Raw genomic sequence first — 20,503 nt, 5'->3', positions numbered from 1 at the left:
GAAATTTCTTTGGTGTTTTGTTTGAATTATTAAAAGAGGTTTACGTTACTCTGTGAAATACCCTTTGGAGGTTAAAAGAAACTTTGATGATCTGTTTTTATGGGTTTGGGTTTTATATTCTCTTAGATGTGTATCTAAAGTTGATAGGTGTCAATCTACCATTCATTATAACCAGCTTCCTCTTGAAAGTAAAATGCCTGTTCAAGATTAAAAGCTAACATCTTTTGGTATTTTTTCAAAGTTGCTGCTCTTGAGAGAAATCTGAAGGGAGTGTACTTCTTTCATAATTTTTTTTTCCTTTCTCTGTCAGAATCTTTCTAGTGAGGTTGTGTTCCTGGAAAATTAGACTGTGGAAATACAGCCCCTTAGAAATAAAGGGTATTATTGGTACATCTGATAAAGCTTAGAAAACGTCAAATGTAGTCACACTAGAGGGATATCCTACATTTATGTCTTGAATTCTGTCTTGAATAACGTTGTTATTAATTTTGAGGTGGGTGATACAAATAAAAATGTGTGTTCCCCAGTTGCTCCCACCTTCTGCTTTGATGAACCCAAGAAAGAATGCAGTATGTCTTGGGTTTGGGAAGAGTTTATTTAATTTGCTTTAGAGTTACTTGTGTCCCCGTGACTAAATGTCTTTTCAGAAGTGAGCATAAGTAGATTTTTTTTTTTGAAATCATAATCTTTTTATTCTTAAAAATTGCTGTTGGTAATCATTCCATTTTTCTAATTTAATAGCTTGAAAAATTATTTGTTTTGTAACAGATAATAACATATGGCAAGAGCAATTACAGCAAAACAAAGCTCCTGTCCATGCAAAGCGATGGTATGGCTTTCTTGAAGCACAGCACGCTTTTCAGTCAGTAGGAGCCAAGTGGGCTTCTGGTAAACCAACGGCTAAAATGGTAAGATGTACTCAGATCCTCTGGAGAGACTAGCTTTATTTGTGTGAATACACTATAAGAGATTTTTTTTTTTAAGTTAGAGATTTAAGAGCTAAAGAGAATCAGTTGTAGACTAAATTCAATTTTTGTAAACTCTTTTTTAAAAATAAAGCTGTCACTTTCATGTTTAGAAAGGCATGAGTGGTGTAGTCCAGTGCTTAAATGGAATAATTTAAAAATGGCACCGCACCTCTTAATTAGCACTTCTCTTTAGTTATATTGTTTGCTCTTTCTAAAGAGGATTTTGAAATCCAGATAGACCTGCAAAGATTGCAGTCTTTAGTTGATTGAACTTGTTGATCACATTCATTTTAAGAACACTAATATAAGAACTTGGCTAGCATCTGTTTTCTTCTATGAAACAACTTGGTGGGACTTCCAGTCCTGGATCAAATTTGGTAATAGAAAAATTTAAAACTCCAGAATTAATCTTGTTTTAATGTACTATGAATAATGTGAAAGTTGCGAAGAGATGTATTTGGGGTCCAGTATGGCAGCTTTTTGTCTTCTGGTTTGAAAGGAGATTTTGATGCAAAAGGTGTTATCTAGAGTTTTATATCTGATTATACAGTTAACGCATTCTGTAAGTATGTCTCTGTTTATTTTCAAGGCAACAGAAAAGAAAGCAGATGTTGGGAAGTTTGTTGAACTTCCTGGTGCCGAGATGGGAAAGGTCATTGTAAGGTTTCCTCCTGAAGCAAGTGGGTAAGAAACACAAATGATTTGAGAAGGTTCTATCTGTGCTTTTTTTTTTTTTTTAAAAAAAAAAGTGTGCTTGTTGAGGATGTTAATCAGCTTATCAGACAAGACTTTTAAGCCAAATGAGTATTTAAAGCTTTGTCCACATCTACATTAGAGCTGAATATTTACTTTTCCTCTATACCTCATTGCACTGTTGCCTGAACTTGGAATCAGGAGGTTGGTTGCCAGCAGCTGACATGGTGCTGCTTGGCAGTGGGACAAGGAGAAGCAGAAGGATGGCATTTGCGTGGATAATGGTGGTGTGTGCGCTGAGAGAAGCTGTGAAGTGTAAATACATTCTTTGTGAGCTGGGTGAAAGGACTCACAGTGCTTCTTAACGAAGCTTAGATTTGAGAAGGGAAAGGAGTATGGGATAGCCTCCCTTTGGGAAGCTTGACACCAGATGTGTGATGAAGGGCTTATGCCCAGGGGTACAGATATGTAGTCCCAAACCACAAACTCCTTAAAAACCACACAGTGGAGATGTGATGAGCCAATTTACTAAATACGAGTTTCAGCCAGCTTTTAATTTTCTGTTTCTTTTTAGAATTGTCTGATGAGCTGTAAAATTTCCATGATTGCATTTCTTCATTAAACTGGCTGTTCAGCATCGTGTGACTTCTGTAGTAGTGTTCCATACTCTATTAGTGCAGCATAAACTGTTGCTCAGATATCATAAGTTATGTAATGTGCATGTATGTATACAGCATATATTGTTCTCACATTACTTCGTAGCTTTTAGTGTCTTAATTCTGGTGTTTTACTTAAAACACTGTTCTTTAGGGACACTGTTTTACATTGAGAGTTATTTTTGTTTTGTGGATTTGTTTTTTTTATATTTAGTTTAAATTGACAGTAGCTTTTTAGCTTATGTTAAACATACACAGCAACCACCATTTCAGAAAATTCCACTCTTCTGAATGTGGTAGGTTCAGGTTATCTGATAGCTACTGAGTATCATCAACAGTTGGTTTAAGTTAGTCTGTAAAACTTGTGATAAGTGGAGTCCTGCCTTTATATCCATAATGACACTCTAATTTACAAATTTAGGTATTTTTAAACAGTTAACTACTAAATTTGTGGTAGAAAAAAACAATCTACTTTTCATAAATGTAGGGTATTTCAAGAAATACCCTGGGTTGTTTTCTTTGTTAGACTTAGGTATTGCTTTCCATTCTTTCTCATTCCCTCCCTCACACACACAAATATTTGGCTGAAGTAGTGCTGGTGTATATATTAATTTTTTATTTCCTTTTTAGATATCTGCATATCGGTCATGCCAAAGCTGCCCTGCTAAATCAGCACTACCAAGTTAACTTTAAAGGAAAACTTATTATGAGATTTGATGACACAAATCCAGAAAAAGAGAAGGAAGACTTTGAAAAGGTATGATAAGAGAGCAGGGAAATCCACTCACTAGCTAATTCAAAGGTAAATGACATGCAGATCTGCTCTTGCACACTTTTTGTGCACTAGATTATTATATTATTAGTATTATACTTATGTCTTGGTCTTGGAAGAGATTTCTATCATCTTTACCTTAAAAAGCTTAAAGCCTTTTTACTGTTAGCTTATTTCTGCTCTTTCTCCAGTGTTTATTCTACAGTATAAAGATACTCAACTCTTGCAATACACTGTTGTTTTCATTGTATAAATACTGCTTAGTCAATAACAAGTGATTTGTTTCAGCTTTCATCTCCTTTTCTTTTCCTGCCTCTTTCTTGTATTTGTTTGAAGTCTGATCTCCTGTAATTATAGGCTGTGAATGAATGATAAGTGCCCGCCTCTCTTTTCTTTCATGCATGTCATGTTATTCTTACGGTTTATCCTTCCTGGACAATGGAGCATTACAACCATCACATCTGGTACAAAGAGGATAAAATTTTAAGAAAACTAGCTTTCCCAAATGTTAAAGTATACAATTTCACACTTTGCAGGTTATTCTTGAAGATGTTGCGATGCTGCACATCAAACCAGATCAATTTACATATACCTCAGATCACTTTGAAACAATAATGAAATATGCAGAGAAGCTTATCCAAGAAGGGAAGGCATATGTGGATGATACTCCTGCAGAACAAATGAAAGCAGAGCGTGAGCAAAGAATGGAATCTAAACACAGAAATAACTGTAAGATATTTTAAGCTTCCATCTTGCTTTCTTATTTTTTTAATTTGGCATCAAAACTTCATTTTTCTTGACAAAGATGGATGAGATGACTAATTGCATATCTCTACTGACAGGTGTAGTAAACTTGTGTATGTATGAATTCATCACCATTCATTACTACTTTTAAAAAACTGAAATTATAAAATGCATAAAAATGCATGCCAGTGTGGGAATCCCATAAAGTGGGGGGTGACATTGCATTTTTTTACTGCAGTAATAAAATGTGGTTCTGTATCAACTTCATAATACCTTACAAAACGATTTATATTTTTTATACTTAGGTGTTAATAAGAATCTACAAATGTGGGAAGAAATGAAAAAGGGAACAGAATACGGACAAACTTGTTGTCTACGAGCAAAAATAGATATGAATAGTAACAATGGATGTATGAGGGATCCAACTCTTTATCGTTGTAAAAACCAGCCTCACCCACGTACTGGAAGTACCTACAAGTATGTCCGCTTCCTCCTTGTGTGGCCTGTGATTTTTGCTCTTTTCAGGGCATTTACCATTCCTTAGTAAACTTCTTCTAATACTTGGAACCTGCTAGCATCTTTTCGGTCAGAATATGTAATGAGTCTCTTGACTTTCTGAAACTTCTGCTCATGAGGCTTAAAACCTCTGAGTTGGCCATTATGGTCAGCAGTGAATATTGTTTCAGTTTTGTCCATAAATATGTTGTGTCAGTGAAGATCTTTTAGTCGAAACATGAATTAAGACTTAATGGCCCTATCTTGGACAGCAGAGCTGTTTGCTTTATTTCTTGGAGCTTAAATAGAACCATGGCAATTCTGTGTTGCTACAATTTTACATTGCTGCAAAACATCCTTGATCTATTTACCTGAGTGGCTGCTTTGGTTTTCACAACAGCTTCTGTCTTTGTGCAGAATGAAGAAACACTGTGGTGTGCATTGAAGTAAGCCTACCCAATTGTTCAAGGCTATGGTTCAGTGCTTATTTGAAACCTCTGTTTCCAGCTATACAGCTCCCTTTTTGGAAACACTGATTTGATTTAATGTGTGTATAATAGTAGAGCTATTGCTGTGGGTAGGGGTTTTTTTTTAAACATGAAGGCTTTGCTCATTATTCAGTTAACTAATTATTCTTTTTGATATTTAAGGAAGAAACCCCTATAAGTCAGCATTTTATGTGTTTGAAAAGAACAATAGCAGTGTAGGATTTATTTTTTTTTTTTAGTCTTGAATATTAGGGTTACAATGAATTAATTTCTTGAAGGTTTTCTTGTTTTAAAAAGTTACTGCCCTCTGGATCTTTTTATGGACAATTTCTTGTGTATGTGCTATTTTAGTCTTGATCTGAAAGTTTTCAGGATCATAGATTATGAATATTTATAATATATAAATATAAACTATCCTTAGTTTAAATGTTTACATGTGAAGAAAGTGTTTTGTGCTTCTGCCCTGCTAATTGAAGGTCTTTATTCACAGGGTTTATCCCACATATGATTTTGCCTGCCCCATTGTTGATAGTATCGAAGGTGTCACACATGCATTGAGAACAACTGAATACCATGACAGAGATGAACAATTCTACTGGATCATTGAGGCACTGGGCATAAGGAAACCATATATATGGGAGTATAGCCGCCTAAACCTCAACAACACCGTGCTCTCTAAGAGAAAGCTTACGTGGTTTGTCAATGAAGGGCTTGTGGATGGATGGTATGTTACATGGTTGTAGTTCAGCATTGTTCCTTAAGATACTCATGACTGATGCATGCATGCATTCTCTGTTTTGGACAATGCTTTGACATCAACGCAGCATGAATGAATATTTAAGCAGTATTTAAGAACACTGCTTAATTACAGTGGCTTCTGCCACTGGCTGTGCCACTACTGTCTCAGTCTATTTACTACTCTACAGTAAGTCATTCATATCCTGTAATAAACACGCGGTAGCTTATTTTTGAACTCTGGCTTTTGCCTGTAGATGCTACTTACACATTTTCCAGTCTGAGTCATTGGATACATTCCTGAGCAATGCCAGAACGGGGCCTGAATTGAAGAACTTCTGGACCTATCCATCTAGTCAAACCTGCCCTGCTTCCTGCCTCCCTGCCTTCCCCCTGCCTTCTTTCTTTTTTTCATGTTTAACTGAATTTCTGCAGAGACTACTTGGTGGTATAGTAGCCTAAGTATTTTCTGGGAAAGGGTAGGCTGTGGTTTTACACTTATGCAAGTAGTTTGGAGTCTAGAGAGGCTCCTTTGTTCATTCCCGTGATGGGCTAGCTGTGGGAACATGCCATCTGAAGTCATCTCTTCATAGTACAGGAGTCTGAAGAAATCCATGGATAATGCTGTCAGACAACTGCTTATAGTGTTTTTCCTGGGCTGGTTTTAGGTTATTCTGTGCTCAGCCTATGAGAGCATCATTTTACACAAGTTCCTAGCTTGCCTGGTTGTCTTACTAAGGTGTGCCAAGTGTGGGGTTTGGGTTTTTTTTTCTGATTTTATTTTTTTATTGTGTTGAAAGCCTGGATTCCTAGCTTATGCACGGAGCCACTCTGCTAGAGCCAAAATTCTTAGCAAGGTCCTCAGCAAGGTTTGATTTGTGTTCCCACCACTGCTTATTTTGCATTTCAGATTAGGCCTTTTTATTTCTTGTATAAGAGAATAAAATAGAATTCTATCACTTATGTCACTGAGAGATAACGTTATTGTCACTCAAATCTTTCTGTTTTTTCTTGGGCAAGAAAGAATCAAGCCATGTTGTTTCAGGTTCCATTATTCAGGTGCCATGAAAAGGAAGTAACGTGATAGGGACATAACTTTGCCTTGCCAGTTTTTGAGAGACTTAAGATTCAATAGGTACAGGAAAAGAGCTACTTCACCAAGAGGTCCCTCTCTGGGGTGAGCTAGAAGAAAACCTGCTCATACATTTTTGTATGGATAAGAGCTCAGTCTTTTCAGTTAGATCTTCTCATCTAGCTCTTATTTCATGCAAGCAAAACACACTGAAGCTGTGCCTTTCATGTGTGGCAGTATTAGTAAAGCTTTTGATCAGTGTAACCCACAGGTAGAACTTAGTATGTGACACTGATGAAACATCTTTTTCTACTAGGGATGACCCACGATTTCCCACTGTGCGTGGTGTCCTAAGAAGAGGCATGACAGTTGAAGGGCTAAAACAGTTTATTGCTGCTCAGGTGGGTGTTCTGTTCTGATTCTTTGAATCTCACTTGAAAAAGGATAAGTTTTTGTGAAGTTTCAGTTAAAGTACTTGTCATTGGGATGTTTCTTCTTTTGAAGATATGCTGCTTTCATGTGTACCACCTCAACAATACGAACACCTGTGAACAGGTCTGGGCAAAATGGGGTTTCTTACTTTAAGAAGTGTTTATTTTGCAAGCTCAAAATGCCTTTCTAAACTGTTTTGATGAATGCAAACCATAGAGGGCTTGTAGTCTTTGAAGGACTTTGGTTTAGGTAAGTCAAAGAGCTGGAATGTTTATATTAATGTGAGTTTCTGGGGTTTTTTTCCAGGGCTCCTCTCGATCTGTTGTAAATATGGAGTGGGATAAAATTTGGTCTTTTAACAAAAAGGTATGTGCTTACTTGAATTTGTTGCTACTCCTGGTATTCTCTTTCTGGGATATGTAAAGAATCCAGCATTCATTGGAGTGCTTATCACAACAAGTAGCAGTAGCAGTATGTTGCATCATTTGGCACACTTTCAGGAAAATGGAATGTCCCCCCCCCGCCGTCTAACCTGAACTAGCACTAATGCTATTGATTCTCCTATACCAGCACTTACTTGCCTTACTTAGTAGTACGGGAAAGATAACGGTATTTGCTGTAAATCTGATATGAAAACTGCATTTCATTTTTCTGCTTTCAAGCTGCGAGCTATCTGTAAGAAGGTATTACTTAATGCTTTTTACCTTAGCATATAGCTTACAGTGCTGTAAGCATACATAAGCGATCATTTTGCAGCTTCATAGCACAGTCACATTTGCTTATATAACAGGAGCTCTACAAACCCACTGAAAATGCATTATTCCTAGTTTTAAAAGGCTGCCCATTTCTGGTTTGGCTTATTTGTTAACATAAACAGAAATCTTAAATTTGACTTATGTTGGCCGCTTTTCCGTTCTGTGGCAAAAGGACCAATGCGCTGCGTATACTGCCTGTGTAGATAAAGCCAGCACTGCTGATGTTTCTGACTGAATGTCAAATAAGGAATATTGCATCTTGACATGGTTAGTCGCTTTTTGGCAGTGGATGCTTGGACACTATAATAAGGCGAATTGTTATAATGCTGATTGCATATTTTGTGTGATTGTGGAAACACCTGTTATTTTGCATTGGGATTCCTGCTTGAATTTGCTTAGACAGTACCTGGATCTGTTCATTTAAGTAGTTTTTGCTTGTCTGGCATGTGTCTTGTATTTCTTCATTTATTTTGCATTTGGTCTGCTACATACACAAAGGTTTATGAATTGGTTCTTTCTGTTGCTGCATAAATATATTTATGACTAAGAACTGGATTTTGGGGAAAAATCCACAGTGGGCTCGTTTTTTGAATTGGCTTTTAAACTGAGTTTCTTAGACCTCTGACTCAACTCCTTGGACAGCACCATATTTCTTAGCCAATTTTGTTTACATGTATCTGTGCAGATAGTTTCCAATTTGCAATATGAACAAAACCAAATGGTTGCGTGCAGGTAGTTCCGAGCTCAAAGACTTCATCAGTGTGAGAGCTCTTACTTTATATGTTATCCTGTAATTACGTTACTGACTTTTTAGCACCTGTTGTCTGAGTAAGGATTGTGAGTTCTAATGAGTGAAATAAAGAGCCTGGTAATAACATTGTAAAATTCAGTCATTTAGTTATCAAAATTATGATATTAAATCACACAATACACCTATATTTTGAGATAGATACACAAGTCCTTTTTTTAAAGTGTATCTAACACTTAGGAGTCTGATTTCAGTGACTACAAACTTAAAAATGTAACTTCTTACAAGTATATCATCGTATCACCTTACTTGCTAATGCCATGTAATTAGATGCTAAATTTCTAAAATTGCTGTGTAGTTTTTCACTTGAGCAGGAATAAACTAAGGAGAGAAAAAAAGTAACTTTATATTAATAAAAGCAGGTGTTTTCCTTTGTTAGTTTCCAGTTAAACTGGTAGATCTCTGGTATTCCTTTTCGACCTAGACAACTGGCTTACTTGAATTATGTTTTTAAGTGCTTCTGAACAGTTTGACAAACCAGTGTTTCAGGTATGAAAATGCTGTGAAAAATTAGGTCAGCTGAGTTTGAAAGTGGGCAATAAAAATAAAGGAAGACATTTTAGTGATAGCTTTTTCTTGCCAAACTCATGTCGTAGAAATCCTGATGAAGTCAGTGTTATGATGTTGCCTTATTATAGTATCTAATGCGTCTGTATTAAAATGCCAGATTTAATTGGTGCTTCCTCTGTAGCCAGGCCTGTCCCTGATGCTGCTGGAGTACTGACCTGGAAAATTAGTATGGGATCAGGTCTTGTGCTTCTGGAAAAAGAACAAACTGCACTGATAAATTATTGCTTTAAATACAGCTACCTAGAGAGAAAGTGGTCCAGATGTAATAGCTAGCCTATGTGCATAGTATAACTATGTCAAAGTACATTTTGCTGTCTTTCCTATGAGGCATTAGCTTGTAATTTTGGTTACTTCTGGTATCAGTAGTGCCCAGTCCATAGTTTTTACTCAAAATATTTCAGTAAAGATGGGAAATTGTGAAGTATTACCACTGTTTTCTCCCTTTTGTCTTCTATAGCTTTGGATTAGAGTAACATTAAAGCAAACATAAAAAAATGCAGTAACATAAAGAATACCAGTTAATATTCCATTTTGGTGGTGGTTGTTTTATACAACATCTTATTTCTCTGTCAATGTCATATATTCATGATCCACCTCATTTGTTTTCTGTAGGTTATAGACCCAGTAGCACCTCGGTACACTGCTTTACTGAAAGATGCAGTGGTCCCAGTAAATATTCCTGAAGCTCAAGAGGAGATGAGAGAAGTGGCTAAGCATCCAAAGGTTCTTGCTTTACTCTCTTGATATTCTTGTATTGCAGATCAGTAAGGTTGGAAGTATCTTGGCTTGGAGCAGTCAGCATGGAGAGTCCTGCTTTTAACTTGCTCAGACAGCATGAGATAAAACCAAGGTGTATTTTTTTTTCACAGAATTGTCAAAAACTGGGCAACTACTGAACATGTTTGTTCTGCAGGAGGATGTAGGAAACTGCTTTTGTAAATAATATATAGAGTGCATATAGACAGTGCATTGAAAGGCCTCTGTGGGAGTTTTCAGAGGAGTGTGGAGTTGTGCTCAGACTGTTTTTATTATTGCTTAATACTAATTTGCACAGAGTAGTTTAAATATAAAATTTTATTCAAGCTTTATGGGTATAACACAGTAGATACTGTTTATCCATGAGAGTGAAGAATGCAAGAGACTTTTTAAAATAGTTAATAACATTAGACTTAATGTGAAGTGACATACTAACCTGTTAATTGCACCAGTCTGGATTTTTTAATGTCACTTTTAAATTTGGATAGCAGATAGTTATCAAAAGTTTGAACTTCCTAATTTAATACTGCTAGTATCCAGTAAACGGAATAATATCCCCGAGAAAGGGGAGTGCATTACTGATAAAATTCTCTTTTGGCACTACTGCTAGGAAGGATGCTTTCCTTTGAGTGTGGCATCTCAAATTGTACTTAAGCTTCACTGAAAGCATCCCTTAGATATCACACTTATACTGAGGAACAAGTGAATATTGCTGAGGTTTTGCTTAATTTCTTTGTTATTATTTTGTCACTCTGAGTGTTCCTGTAGCCGTTTCTTGTAACTGAGAGGTGGGCATCTATTTTGCCCTCTCCTCTGTGGCAGATAAACAAGGAAACAGTTTTAGAGAGTTTAGAGCAAGTGAGAATTGTGACTCTTATTTTAAGAGTCAAAAAGTCTGAAGTTTGGGGAGATGCAAGCCAATATACTGAAACACTGATATTAAAAATGCTGCCTCTAGTATATAATGAAATAAATACTGACCAGAGGAAACCAATTTCAAACTCCTGATCAGTTGAAAAAGTCTGAACTCCCAGCTGTCTGACTTTAAAAAAAAAAAAAAAAAAGTTGTATCTCCATTGCTCAGATGTTTTAAAGCTGAGTGTTTTTAGTGTTATAAGTGACATATTTCCAGTTTCTGTCTTTAAAAATCTATGCAGCTGACAGAAGCTTCACATTTGTTTCCATATTAACTATATAAAAAGAAAGAATGAGAGTTACAAAGTTATTTTTGAAGGGAATTTGCATAGCAGAATGGAAACTTGAGAAAAACTTACATAGTTTTTACCTGTAAGATCTTTAAGATGTATGGACCTTAAGGAGATGGGATATGCTATGGGTTGTGTTGGAGCTAGTATTTGATAGAAGAATTTTCTTTAGCGTACTGTCAGAGGAACGCGTGCAACACTTGTGAACAGGAAACCTGAGAGAGTTGTGGAAGAATACTGCAGCTTTGCATTACTGTTATTGTCTGTCTTCTATCTTCATCTGTCTTCTATCATAAAGCAGTGTTTTGCCTCTACATTAACTTTAGTCAGCTTCATATAATAACAGTCACTCCTTTGAAATTAAAATCATTATTCACAGAACGCCGATGTTGGGTTGAAACCTGTGTGGTATGGCTCCAGAGTCCTGATCGAGGGCGCAGATGCAGAGACCCTAACAGAAGGAGAGGTGGTTACATTCATAAACTGGGGCAATATTATCATCACCAAATTGGACAGGTAACCCGTTTACTAGGAGCTGAAATTAATTTTTGCTTTTCAGCTTTTCGTTGATTTAAGATGTAGGTTGTAACAGTAAAATATTAATGCTTGTCCATATAGGTCCATTCTGTGATTCTTTATATAGATATCCACTTTGAAATATGCCACAAAACTGCATTTTAGCATAGAATGTATTTTACTATATTTTCAGGTCTGAAATTACCAGTCAGTCCTTGTAGTGCATGGCCCTCTCATCCAGCATTCTCCATGTTTCTATGGTCTTATTTCCACTGTGAAACAGCTTTTTCAGACAAAAAAAAACCCACCTGGAATTTTAACCAGTTTCACCCTGTAATGCATACTGGTTTTGCATTCTAAAAACCTGATCCTATCACAGTTTCTGTTGCAGAACTGTTGAGGTGGGGAAGGGGAGACCATTCATAATGTCTTTGAAATAGATGGGTTGAATCAGTGGTGGAATGGGGTGAGCTGGGACAGAGAACATAAATATGTAGAGAATTTTCCCCCATGATTTTTACTGTCTCTTGATATTTAAGATACCAAAATTAAAGAACTTCAACAGGAGTGAATACATACAGTCTTTCATTTCCAACATCTCTCAACCTTCAAGACTGAACTCTAAACATTTGTTTTTCAGTGAATCTATTGATGGTCTGTAGTTCCAAATGAGAACTAATCATTTAGGCTTTACTCTTATTTCTGTTTTCCTGTAGAAATTCAAGTGGAAAAATTGTGTCTATCAATGGCAAGTTGAACTTGGAGAATAAGGACTTCAAAAAAACGACTAAGATCACTTGGTTAGCAGAAACTCCACGTGCACCACTCATCCCAACTGTCTGTGTTAATTATGAGCATCTGATCACTAAGCCAGTTCTAGGTAAAGATGAAGATTTCAAGCAATACATCAACCAAAATAGTAAGGTAAGTTATCTTTTTGTCTCCTCTATTCCATAAAGGTTAATGTTTAGAGGGGTGTTTTGCCATCACTATTTCCAGTTACTCTTTTTGATCTAAAGATTTAATTTCTCAGACAAGTAAATCCTGTGCTGTTGTATCTCGTTTCCATGTTTCCTTTTAACCTCTCATAATTTTAAAATTAAAATTTGACTCATGGTTTTTTTCTCAGACATTACCTGTTTTTTACACATCTAGGACCAATAATCTGAGTTTTGGTTTTGATACATTCTTACGATATGGCATCTTCTTGCTAGTACTTGTTCTGCTGCCCCTGGAATTAACTAACATTTCAACACTTCCAAAATCAAAAAATCACCAGTATCTTTCTACAGCTCTACTGTATTTCTTACTATTTCTTTGCTCTGTTAGATTTGGATTGCTTTCTTTTAATACTTGCAGCAAGAAGAACTGATGTTGGGTGATCCTTGCCTTAGAGAGTTAAAAAAAGGGGACATCATACAACTTCAGAGAAGAGGATTCTTTATTTGTGATCAGCCCTATGAGCCAGTGAGGTAAGCTACCTAAGAATGGCCTGAGCAGACTTCACAGAGTTTGCTTTAGCTTGCTATGTTCTGATGTTTTCATACATGTGTTGGCAAGAGTAACGTTGCCTGCAAATATTTTGCCCTTTACCGTGATCTTTCTGTGGAATATTTCTGTGGACTGGCATGGCTTTTAGTTTGTACGTTCCTACCTCTTCAGACTGTCTAAGCCAAGTAAGTACATGGCACCCCAGCTAACCCACTCAGTGAAGAGATCATGCTTTCCTTGTGATTCTAAGTATATAAATTAAGAAACCATGTTACAAAATAAAACAGACATTTCCCCAATTGGTGTGCACATACTATTTAATTGTAACAGTTCTTTAGCAAGCTACCAAACATCTAAATTACGCTGCATTTTGGCATAATATTGTAACATAAAGAAAACTTGTGCATAACAGGATTCTATGCAGATCCACAATTGTGTAAATCTGGGTAACTACAGTTGTGTACAAACGTAAACTTGCAGTTGTGTGAGAGCACCTTGTAGAAAGATTTGTTTCAAAAAACATTTCGTATGCATCTTATGTTTCCTTTATCGTTGTATTTTCTATAAACCATTTTATAGTCCTTACAGCTGTAAAGATGCCCCATGCATTTTGATTTACATCCCTGATGGACACACTAAGGAAATGCCAACATCTGGGTCAAAAGAGAAGACCAAAGCTGAAAGTGCAAAGAAAGAGGTAAACTTGTGTTTTAGAAAAGTGACATAAAATGTATTACTGTACATCTGTTACTGTACAAGATTATTATGCTGAATACTTGGCTCTTTTTTTTTTTTTTTTTTTTCTTCTCATTGTTAAGGCTGGTTCAGCTGTAAAAGGAAAATCTACTCCACTTGTTGGTGATACCTCTACTCCAACCTGTACTTCATCTGAAGGTCACCTGGTTATGTACAACAGGGTGTCTGCACAGGGTGATACAGTTCGTGACTTGAAAGCTAAGAAGGCACCAAAGGAAGATATTGATAAAGCTGTGAAACAATTGCTGGCCTTGAAAGCAGAATATAAAGAGAAGACGGGCCAGGAGTATAAGCCTGGAAATCCTCCAGTATCTGTAACTGAACAGTCTTCAAAGCTTGAGACCTCTGGTACTCTGAACAGTAAAGCTCTGTATGATAAAGTAGCAGAGCAAGGAGAAGTGGTCCGAAAACTGAAAGCTGAGAAAGCACCTAAGGTGGCTGATTAATATTTTTTTGTTTGGGTTTGCATAGCCCTTTGTCCTCTCTTTCTGTAGATGAATGGGTGCTTATGGATCCATGTTTCTCTAGTGATCATCATTTGGACTGGGCTCTGTCCTGTCAAGACTTGTGTTTTCCGATACTTCTCTTTTAGCTAGATGTGTTTGCCAAAATTTGTGTCAATATTCATAAAGATGCAAGTAAATTCCTATATTTCTTAGATTGCTGTTCTGAAATGTGGACAGAATTCACCCCACAGCATAAGCTGATTAAGTATTCACATATGGTCCTTGGGGTTAAAATGTCCTGCAGTATTTATGTATTTTTTTTATTTATTTAACTCAAGATGGTCAAATTATGTGACTTCATAGGATTGACTTGTTGCTATTTAGACCTTAAAAACAAAACAAACCCCAGAAACCAGAAAGGAAAAAAGAAACTAAAGGTCCAAATAGAAAACATAGCTACTAGTACCTGTGTTCTTTCCATCCTTTCTAATGCAGAACAAGAAAAGATGTGAAATAACACTCTTTGCTTGGTGGTTAAATACTGTTCATAGTAGTGTCTTGGTGGCACTGTAAAATCTAAATAAATGGGAAGGTCTGAACTAATTTATAGGGTTATTAGGGTTGTATATCCCTTAACAGGAATTACTTTGTTAAAAGTAGGAAACTAATAGAGAAAACTTCTCTGAACAACTCTATTAAATAGTTAAGAAAATGAAATAGGTGCACATAAACTGCAGGTCTTTTCATGAAAGTATTTAAGATGCACTTCAGTCTTACATATCTATATCTTTGTTCCTCCCTCTTTCTTCCCCTTTCTTTCTTTTTCAGGATGAGATAGGTGCTGCTGTGGAAGTCCTTTTATCCCTAAAGGCAGAATATAAACAACAGACAGGCCAGGAGTACAAACCTGGAAGCCCACCTGTGGTCTCTGTCCCTCCTCAGTCTTCTCCTGTTTCTACTCTTCCATCCCCATGTCCAGTAGACAGCAAATCTCTGTACAACAGAGTAGCTGAACAAGGCGAAGCGGTCCGCAAACTTAAATCGGAGAAAGCTTCAAAGGTGTATTAATAGTGAATACTTCTGAGTGGAACAATGTTTTCAGTTTAGACTAAAACCTCATTACAGGTTTTGTGAAGCTTGGGGAACAAAATATAAGCAAGTACTTTCAAATTTCCTAAAGCGCTTTCCCAAATTCTCTTCAGCTGGTATGACTGACTTAATGAGTTCCGTAATAGTGTATGGAGAGCCCGGAAAATAAACAAACTAGTCCTTTTTGTAGTGATATAAGATAAGTGAAGTAGAATATAAGCAATAACTTGAAAAAAGGGCTGGAACTTGAAAGCTAGAATGGCAATAATAAATTTGGTAGTAATTTGACAGTGGCCAGGGAACCATTCTTTATTCTCTTTTTTGTTTATTAATTCATATAAATTAATTCATATTATGTATATTTATATACATATAAAATAAATTCATATGTATTAATGGGAGAGTATTTGCTTCCATTCTCCAGTGTACAAAGTCATGGACTGCTGTATCTGGAGGGTGCTAAGCTGCCTGAATGGGAAGCTTTCATGGCACAGAGGTCAGCCCTTGCATATACTGCCTGATTCAGTCCTTTTGATGTGCAACTTGTCAGTATTCTGGCTACCAGGTTTTACTACAGAACTCAATAATGACAACTTACACTAACAAGTTAGCTCTAAAAGTTTTATTGTAACAGCAAAATTAGTGCAATTCCAGTAAAGGTTATGTTATCTTACCTATTGTGTTGCATCTCTCTTATTTCTATCTTTATCTGCAACTGTTGTTTTTCCTTTCTTGCTTCAGGAACAAATAGATGAGGCTGTGAAAATTCTTTTAAATCTAAAAGCAGAATATAAAGAAAAGACAGGTCAAGAGTACAAGCCTGGAAACCCACCTTCAGCTCCTTCTTGTATACCTTCTACTACTCTTCCATCTTCTGTATGCTGCAGTAACTTGGCACACTGTAACTTAGTGGATGGCAAAGCACTGTATGATAATGTAGCTGAACAAGGGGAAGTGGTACGCAGACTCAAAGCAGAGAAAGCTTCCAAGGTATAATAGTCAATAGAGTAAGCAATTGTAACTCCTGCCACTTTTTGCCACTGGGGGGAAATCTGTCACCAAATAATGATCAAACTCCCTTATGTTTGGGTCATAGCTTAGCCATCAAACTTGCATGGTCTGGTAACACCACACAAGACTATTCTGATGCTGGATACTTTCTTGACTCAGAGGTGTGAATTCTAAATTCAGCTGGTGTAGAAAGTCAAACTTAACTTCTCACATCTAAATTAATAGACACATGCATGGCAGACGTTAATCCTGCAGAAGTTTTTAATGTATTTTACTTTTTCTTGCTGTATTTGGGACGGGTGAAGATAGAAGTATGTAGTGTCCTGCAACAATAGTAAGACTTCAAAACTTGACAAATCCAGTGATAGTTGTGGAAAAGAACACAAGACAAACCTATATGTTTTCAGGAGCTGCTGGGGGTTTTTTTTGCTTATATTTTACCTTGCAGAATTGGTTTTGGTGTTGGATTAGGTTTTTTTCTGTGTGTGTTTGGTTTGGTTTTTTTTTAAAAGGCTGTTTTCTGAAACAGTTTCTTGTATTTTTCAGTACAGATTCTGTTGCAGTTTTTAACAGGCTATAGCTGGCCAGGTGGGCTAAGCAAACGTTCCGGTACAATGTGCCAGCTCTCATATTCCTGTTGCTTGGAGAAGAGCTGTTACTTGAGTCCTTGCCTAATTATGAAGCACTGTTTATTGCTAGATGGAAATTTTATTTTCTTAGCCTGAAAATCAATGCTGCTTGTCAGTTCTCTCTAATTCTTATCAGTACATCTTGCTATTTGTCCTCCATATAGGATGAAATAGATGAAGCAGTAAAACTCCTTCTTTCTCTAAAAGCTGACTACAAGGAAAAGACTGGGCAGGACTACAAGCCAGGACATCCACCAGTAGCTCAAGCCGCTTTGCCTCAGGCATTGGACACAGTACCCAGTGGTCCAGACACACCTGAAGCTAAAGCTCTGTTTAGCAAAGTAGCTCTTCAAGGAGATGAAGTTAGGAAACTGAAAGCAGAAAAAGCAGAAAAGGTAAAAATGTACTGTAATCTAAAAATCTATTTTAAAATCAGTGTGATTATGGGAATTAGAAATACACATTTGGAATAGGCAGCATTTGAATTCTGCGATCTGAAATATACTTTTAAAATTATTCCTGTCAGATACAGTCCTTAAAATGGTAATGCATTTAAGTTAAGCATTGGTTTTTGCAGATTTTTTTCCCCAATGCTGTATGGATGCCCACAATGCCATACATAGATCTATTTTATTTCTTTGATAAGAGCCATTTTATTCCTGTGATTTCTGTATAAATTTCTCCTTTTTTTTTTTTTTTTTTTTTTTTTTTTTAAATTCTTCAAGGAAAAGATAGATGCAGCTGTTAAGGAACTTCTTCAGTTGAAGGCCCAGTATAAGTCTGTTGCAGGAGTTGATTATAAACCAGTTTCGGCTAGTGGCACTGATGACAAAGACAAGAAGAAGAAAGAGAAAGACAACAAGTCTGAAAAACAGAGTAAGCAACCAAAGCAAAATGATGGCCCCAAAAAAGAACCTTTGCAAGGACAGCGTGGCAATGAGCTGTCCTCAGATGGATCAGGAGAGGGTCAAGGCCCTAAGAAACAAACCAGGTAAAGATACAGCCTTTAAGCTATTCTCTAGAAACCTTAACTGTTTACTTCTATTCAGATTTAGAGTTGTGTAGGCTTCTCATTTCACTTGAAAGTGCGGACATGTGCAAAATAACTGTATTCGTATTTAGGATCAAAGCTTATTTAGTGTCAGCTGTACCTTGGCATCCTACTAAGGAAAATCCTGCCTAGCCTGTAGGAAGAATATAAAGCAGTGTGCACACCTAGTAACTGTGGGTATTGTTATTGTCATTGAGAACTTGGTATGCTTCTGCAAATGTGCTGCTGTATCTTGCTCAGTATAAACCCTGGAGGAAAAAAACACCCTTACGCTTATTTCATTGTACCAAGGTTTCCAAAATACTAACTGCAAGTACCATGAGAAGTACGTAGCCCAGCCCAGAGCAAGGTACTGCTGCTGTTAATGGTGGAAGCAGTGATGATTGCTGTGCATTCCCTCACTAGCTACTACCCTGAATTTTAGAAGTCTTTGCACAGCATGTCTTATGCAGCACTATTTATTTCATCTTTCAGATACGCAAATTACATGCTAAGAGACAGAGATGTGGTTATTTTGTATAGAAATTATGCCTGAAAAATGTATTTTTCACCCTTAAAATTTCTCTGTAGAGATGTAAAAACTTTACTTTTGTCTACTGTCATTTGAGTCTGGTGAGTTTAGCCTTCTTTAGAATCATGTAGTTTTACTGGTTATCTTTATTTTGATGGTAGGGTCAGTTTTCTGTCTAGAACAGTGTGACTGATGCTCACATGAGTACTGAATTCAAGTTGCATATGTTTCCTGAAATTGTAGCCACTGGCTAGGTAAGAAATTTTTAAAACAAAGAGTAGAACAGCTTACACCCAGGTCTGGTTAATCTTAGATTCTTACTGGAGGTGCTTGAGATTCTTAATGCATCATTATGGTGAGAATTACAAGGGTTCAAGCAGTAGAAAAGGAACTGAGCTCTTTTTATGAAATCTTGTTAGCCAAGGTAAGGAAATACTAGCAATTTGTAATAGGCAATATGTACTAAACTTTCAGGAGGAAAAAAAAAAGGAAAAATTAGCTTTATGAAGTAAGATTAAAATATTCTGTTCCATGGCCCATTTTTTCTCCACCCCAACCTGACCCTCCCTCCAAAAAAAAAAAAAAAAAAAAGCGAGGGTAAATTTCACTGCTAAATACTGTACAGCACAAATGTGGTTCTTTTCTAATACTGTAGGCTGGGTCTAGAAGCTAAAAAAGAAGAAAATCTTGCAGACTGGTTCTCCCAGGTAAGTGCACATCAGTTTGAATTAAAATACTTGCTTTTTTCTGTTTCCTGCATTTCTATCATGGTCTTACGTAGAAGTGCCTGGATTGAAGGTCTGACTAACTTCAGGAAGCTGTAAAAAGGATGAGTGTCAACCATTCCACCCCTCCCTCCTTATATATATATATATCTCTCGATACATATATATATATGATTTTCTTAATTCACATACGAACTCTTTCATTAAGAGTACAAAACTTCAGTGAAGTAAGAGTATTTCACAGGCTTGGGAGTTTGATTTCACCTCAGGATGGTGTATAACAACAGTCAGAATCTGTTGATACTGAATGAATTTGCTGGCTCATAAGGCTCAAAACAACCAGAGTAGGGATGATTAGTTTAGATTAGCCTACTTACGAAAGATTGTAAAGAGATATTAGTGGTGTACATTGCCTCTTGCTGGTATAATTTTAATTATACCCTAAGAAATAAAAATCTTTTCTGACATGAGCTAGAGACATTTGTTACAGAAGTGCAGTTTGTTGGTTCCTGTAAATTAGCTACTGTCTCTTATTTGGATTCTTGAAATTCAGTTTTAGTTAAGTGTGTTTACATTATTTAGATCTATTATTAAACTTAATGTTCCTGCATAACTTTTTCTAATTACAAGAAACAGAAGCAATATCAAAGCATATCTTTGCTAACTTTTTGGGCACAAAGTTGTAAATAGGAGACTTTGCTTGAATTGCATGCCGCACAGATGAATTACTAAATGTTCTTTGTGTATAAAATTGAAACTTTAGTATCTAAATAATCTTTTGAAAGGTGATCACAAAATCAGAGATGATTGAATACTATGATGTGAGTGGCTGTTATGTTCTTCGTCCTTGGGCTTATGCTATTTGGGAAGCTATCAAGAACTTCTTCGACGCAGAGATCAAGAAACTTGGAGTGGAAAACTGTTACTTCCCCATGTTCGTGTCCCAGGCTGCCCTGGAGAAGGAGAAGACTCACATTGCTGACTTTGCTCCCGAGGTACACTTAAAAACTTTGTTCTAATCTGAGTACAAGAGAACCCAACAACTTAGTCTGTGGTTGAGTATGATAGTAAAGGTTTTTTTCAAACTTACTTTGTTTGATTTTTTTTTTTTTTTTTTTTCCCTCTCTTC

At 36.5% G+C, this 20,503-nt stretch overlaps 1 protein-coding gene across 7 annotated transcripts in view; it reads left to right on the top strand.

Moving 5' to 3' along the window:
• Positions 1-20,503, top strand: part of EPRS1 (glutamyl-prolyl-tRNA synthetase 1) — a 39,243-nt gene that overhangs the window by 9,503 nt on the left and 9,237 nt on the right. The window contains exons 5-25 of one of the 7 annotated variants that reach the window (XM_037406018.1): positions 769-908; positions 1,558-1,652; positions 2,948-3,074; positions 3,626-3,818; positions 4,139-4,310; positions 5,307-5,540; positions 6,940-7,024; positions 7,362-7,421; positions 7,718-7,738; positions 9,801-9,911; positions 11,529-11,665; positions 12,382-12,589; positions 13,025-13,137; positions 13,745-13,853; positions 13,975-14,346; positions 15,187-15,417; positions 16,189-16,437; positions 17,252-17,482; positions 17,813-18,078; positions 19,305-19,356; positions 20,160-20,369. In XM_037406018.1, coding sequence (XP_037261915.1) covers positions 769-908; positions 1,558-1,652; positions 2,948-3,074; positions 3,626-3,818; positions 4,139-4,310; positions 5,307-5,540; positions 6,940-7,024; positions 7,362-7,421; positions 7,718-7,738; positions 9,801-9,911; positions 11,529-11,665; positions 12,382-12,589; positions 13,025-13,137; positions 13,745-13,853; positions 13,975-14,346; positions 15,187-15,417; positions 16,189-16,437; positions 17,252-17,482; positions 17,813-18,078; positions 19,305-19,356; positions 20,160-20,369 — 3,416 coding nt within the window. Of the gene's footprint in view, positions 1-768; positions 909-1,557; positions 1,653-2,947; positions 3,075-3,625; positions 3,819-4,138; positions 4,311-5,306; positions 5,541-6,939; positions 7,025-7,361; positions 7,422-7,717; positions 7,739-9,800; positions 9,912-11,528; positions 11,666-12,381; positions 12,590-13,024; positions 13,138-13,735; positions 13,854-13,974; positions 14,347-15,186; positions 15,418-16,188; positions 16,438-17,251; positions 17,483-17,812; positions 18,079-19,304; positions 19,357-20,159; positions 20,370-20,503 lie in introns of all 7 variants that reach the window. The other 6 variants (XM_037406017.1, XM_037406019.1, XM_037406020.1 and 3 more) reach the window with 6 other exon arrangements.

Source organism: Falco rusticolus, chromosome 12 (assembly GCF_015220075.1).
Source record: "Falco rusticolus isolate bFalRus1 chromosome 12, bFalRus1.pri, whole genome shotgun sequence".
Lineage (NCBI taxonomy): Eukaryota > Metazoa > Chordata > Aves > Falconiformes > Falconidae > Falco > Falco rusticolus.
Note: the sequence above shows the minus strand (reverse complement) of the source record. Positions and strands in the feature narration are given on the sequence as shown.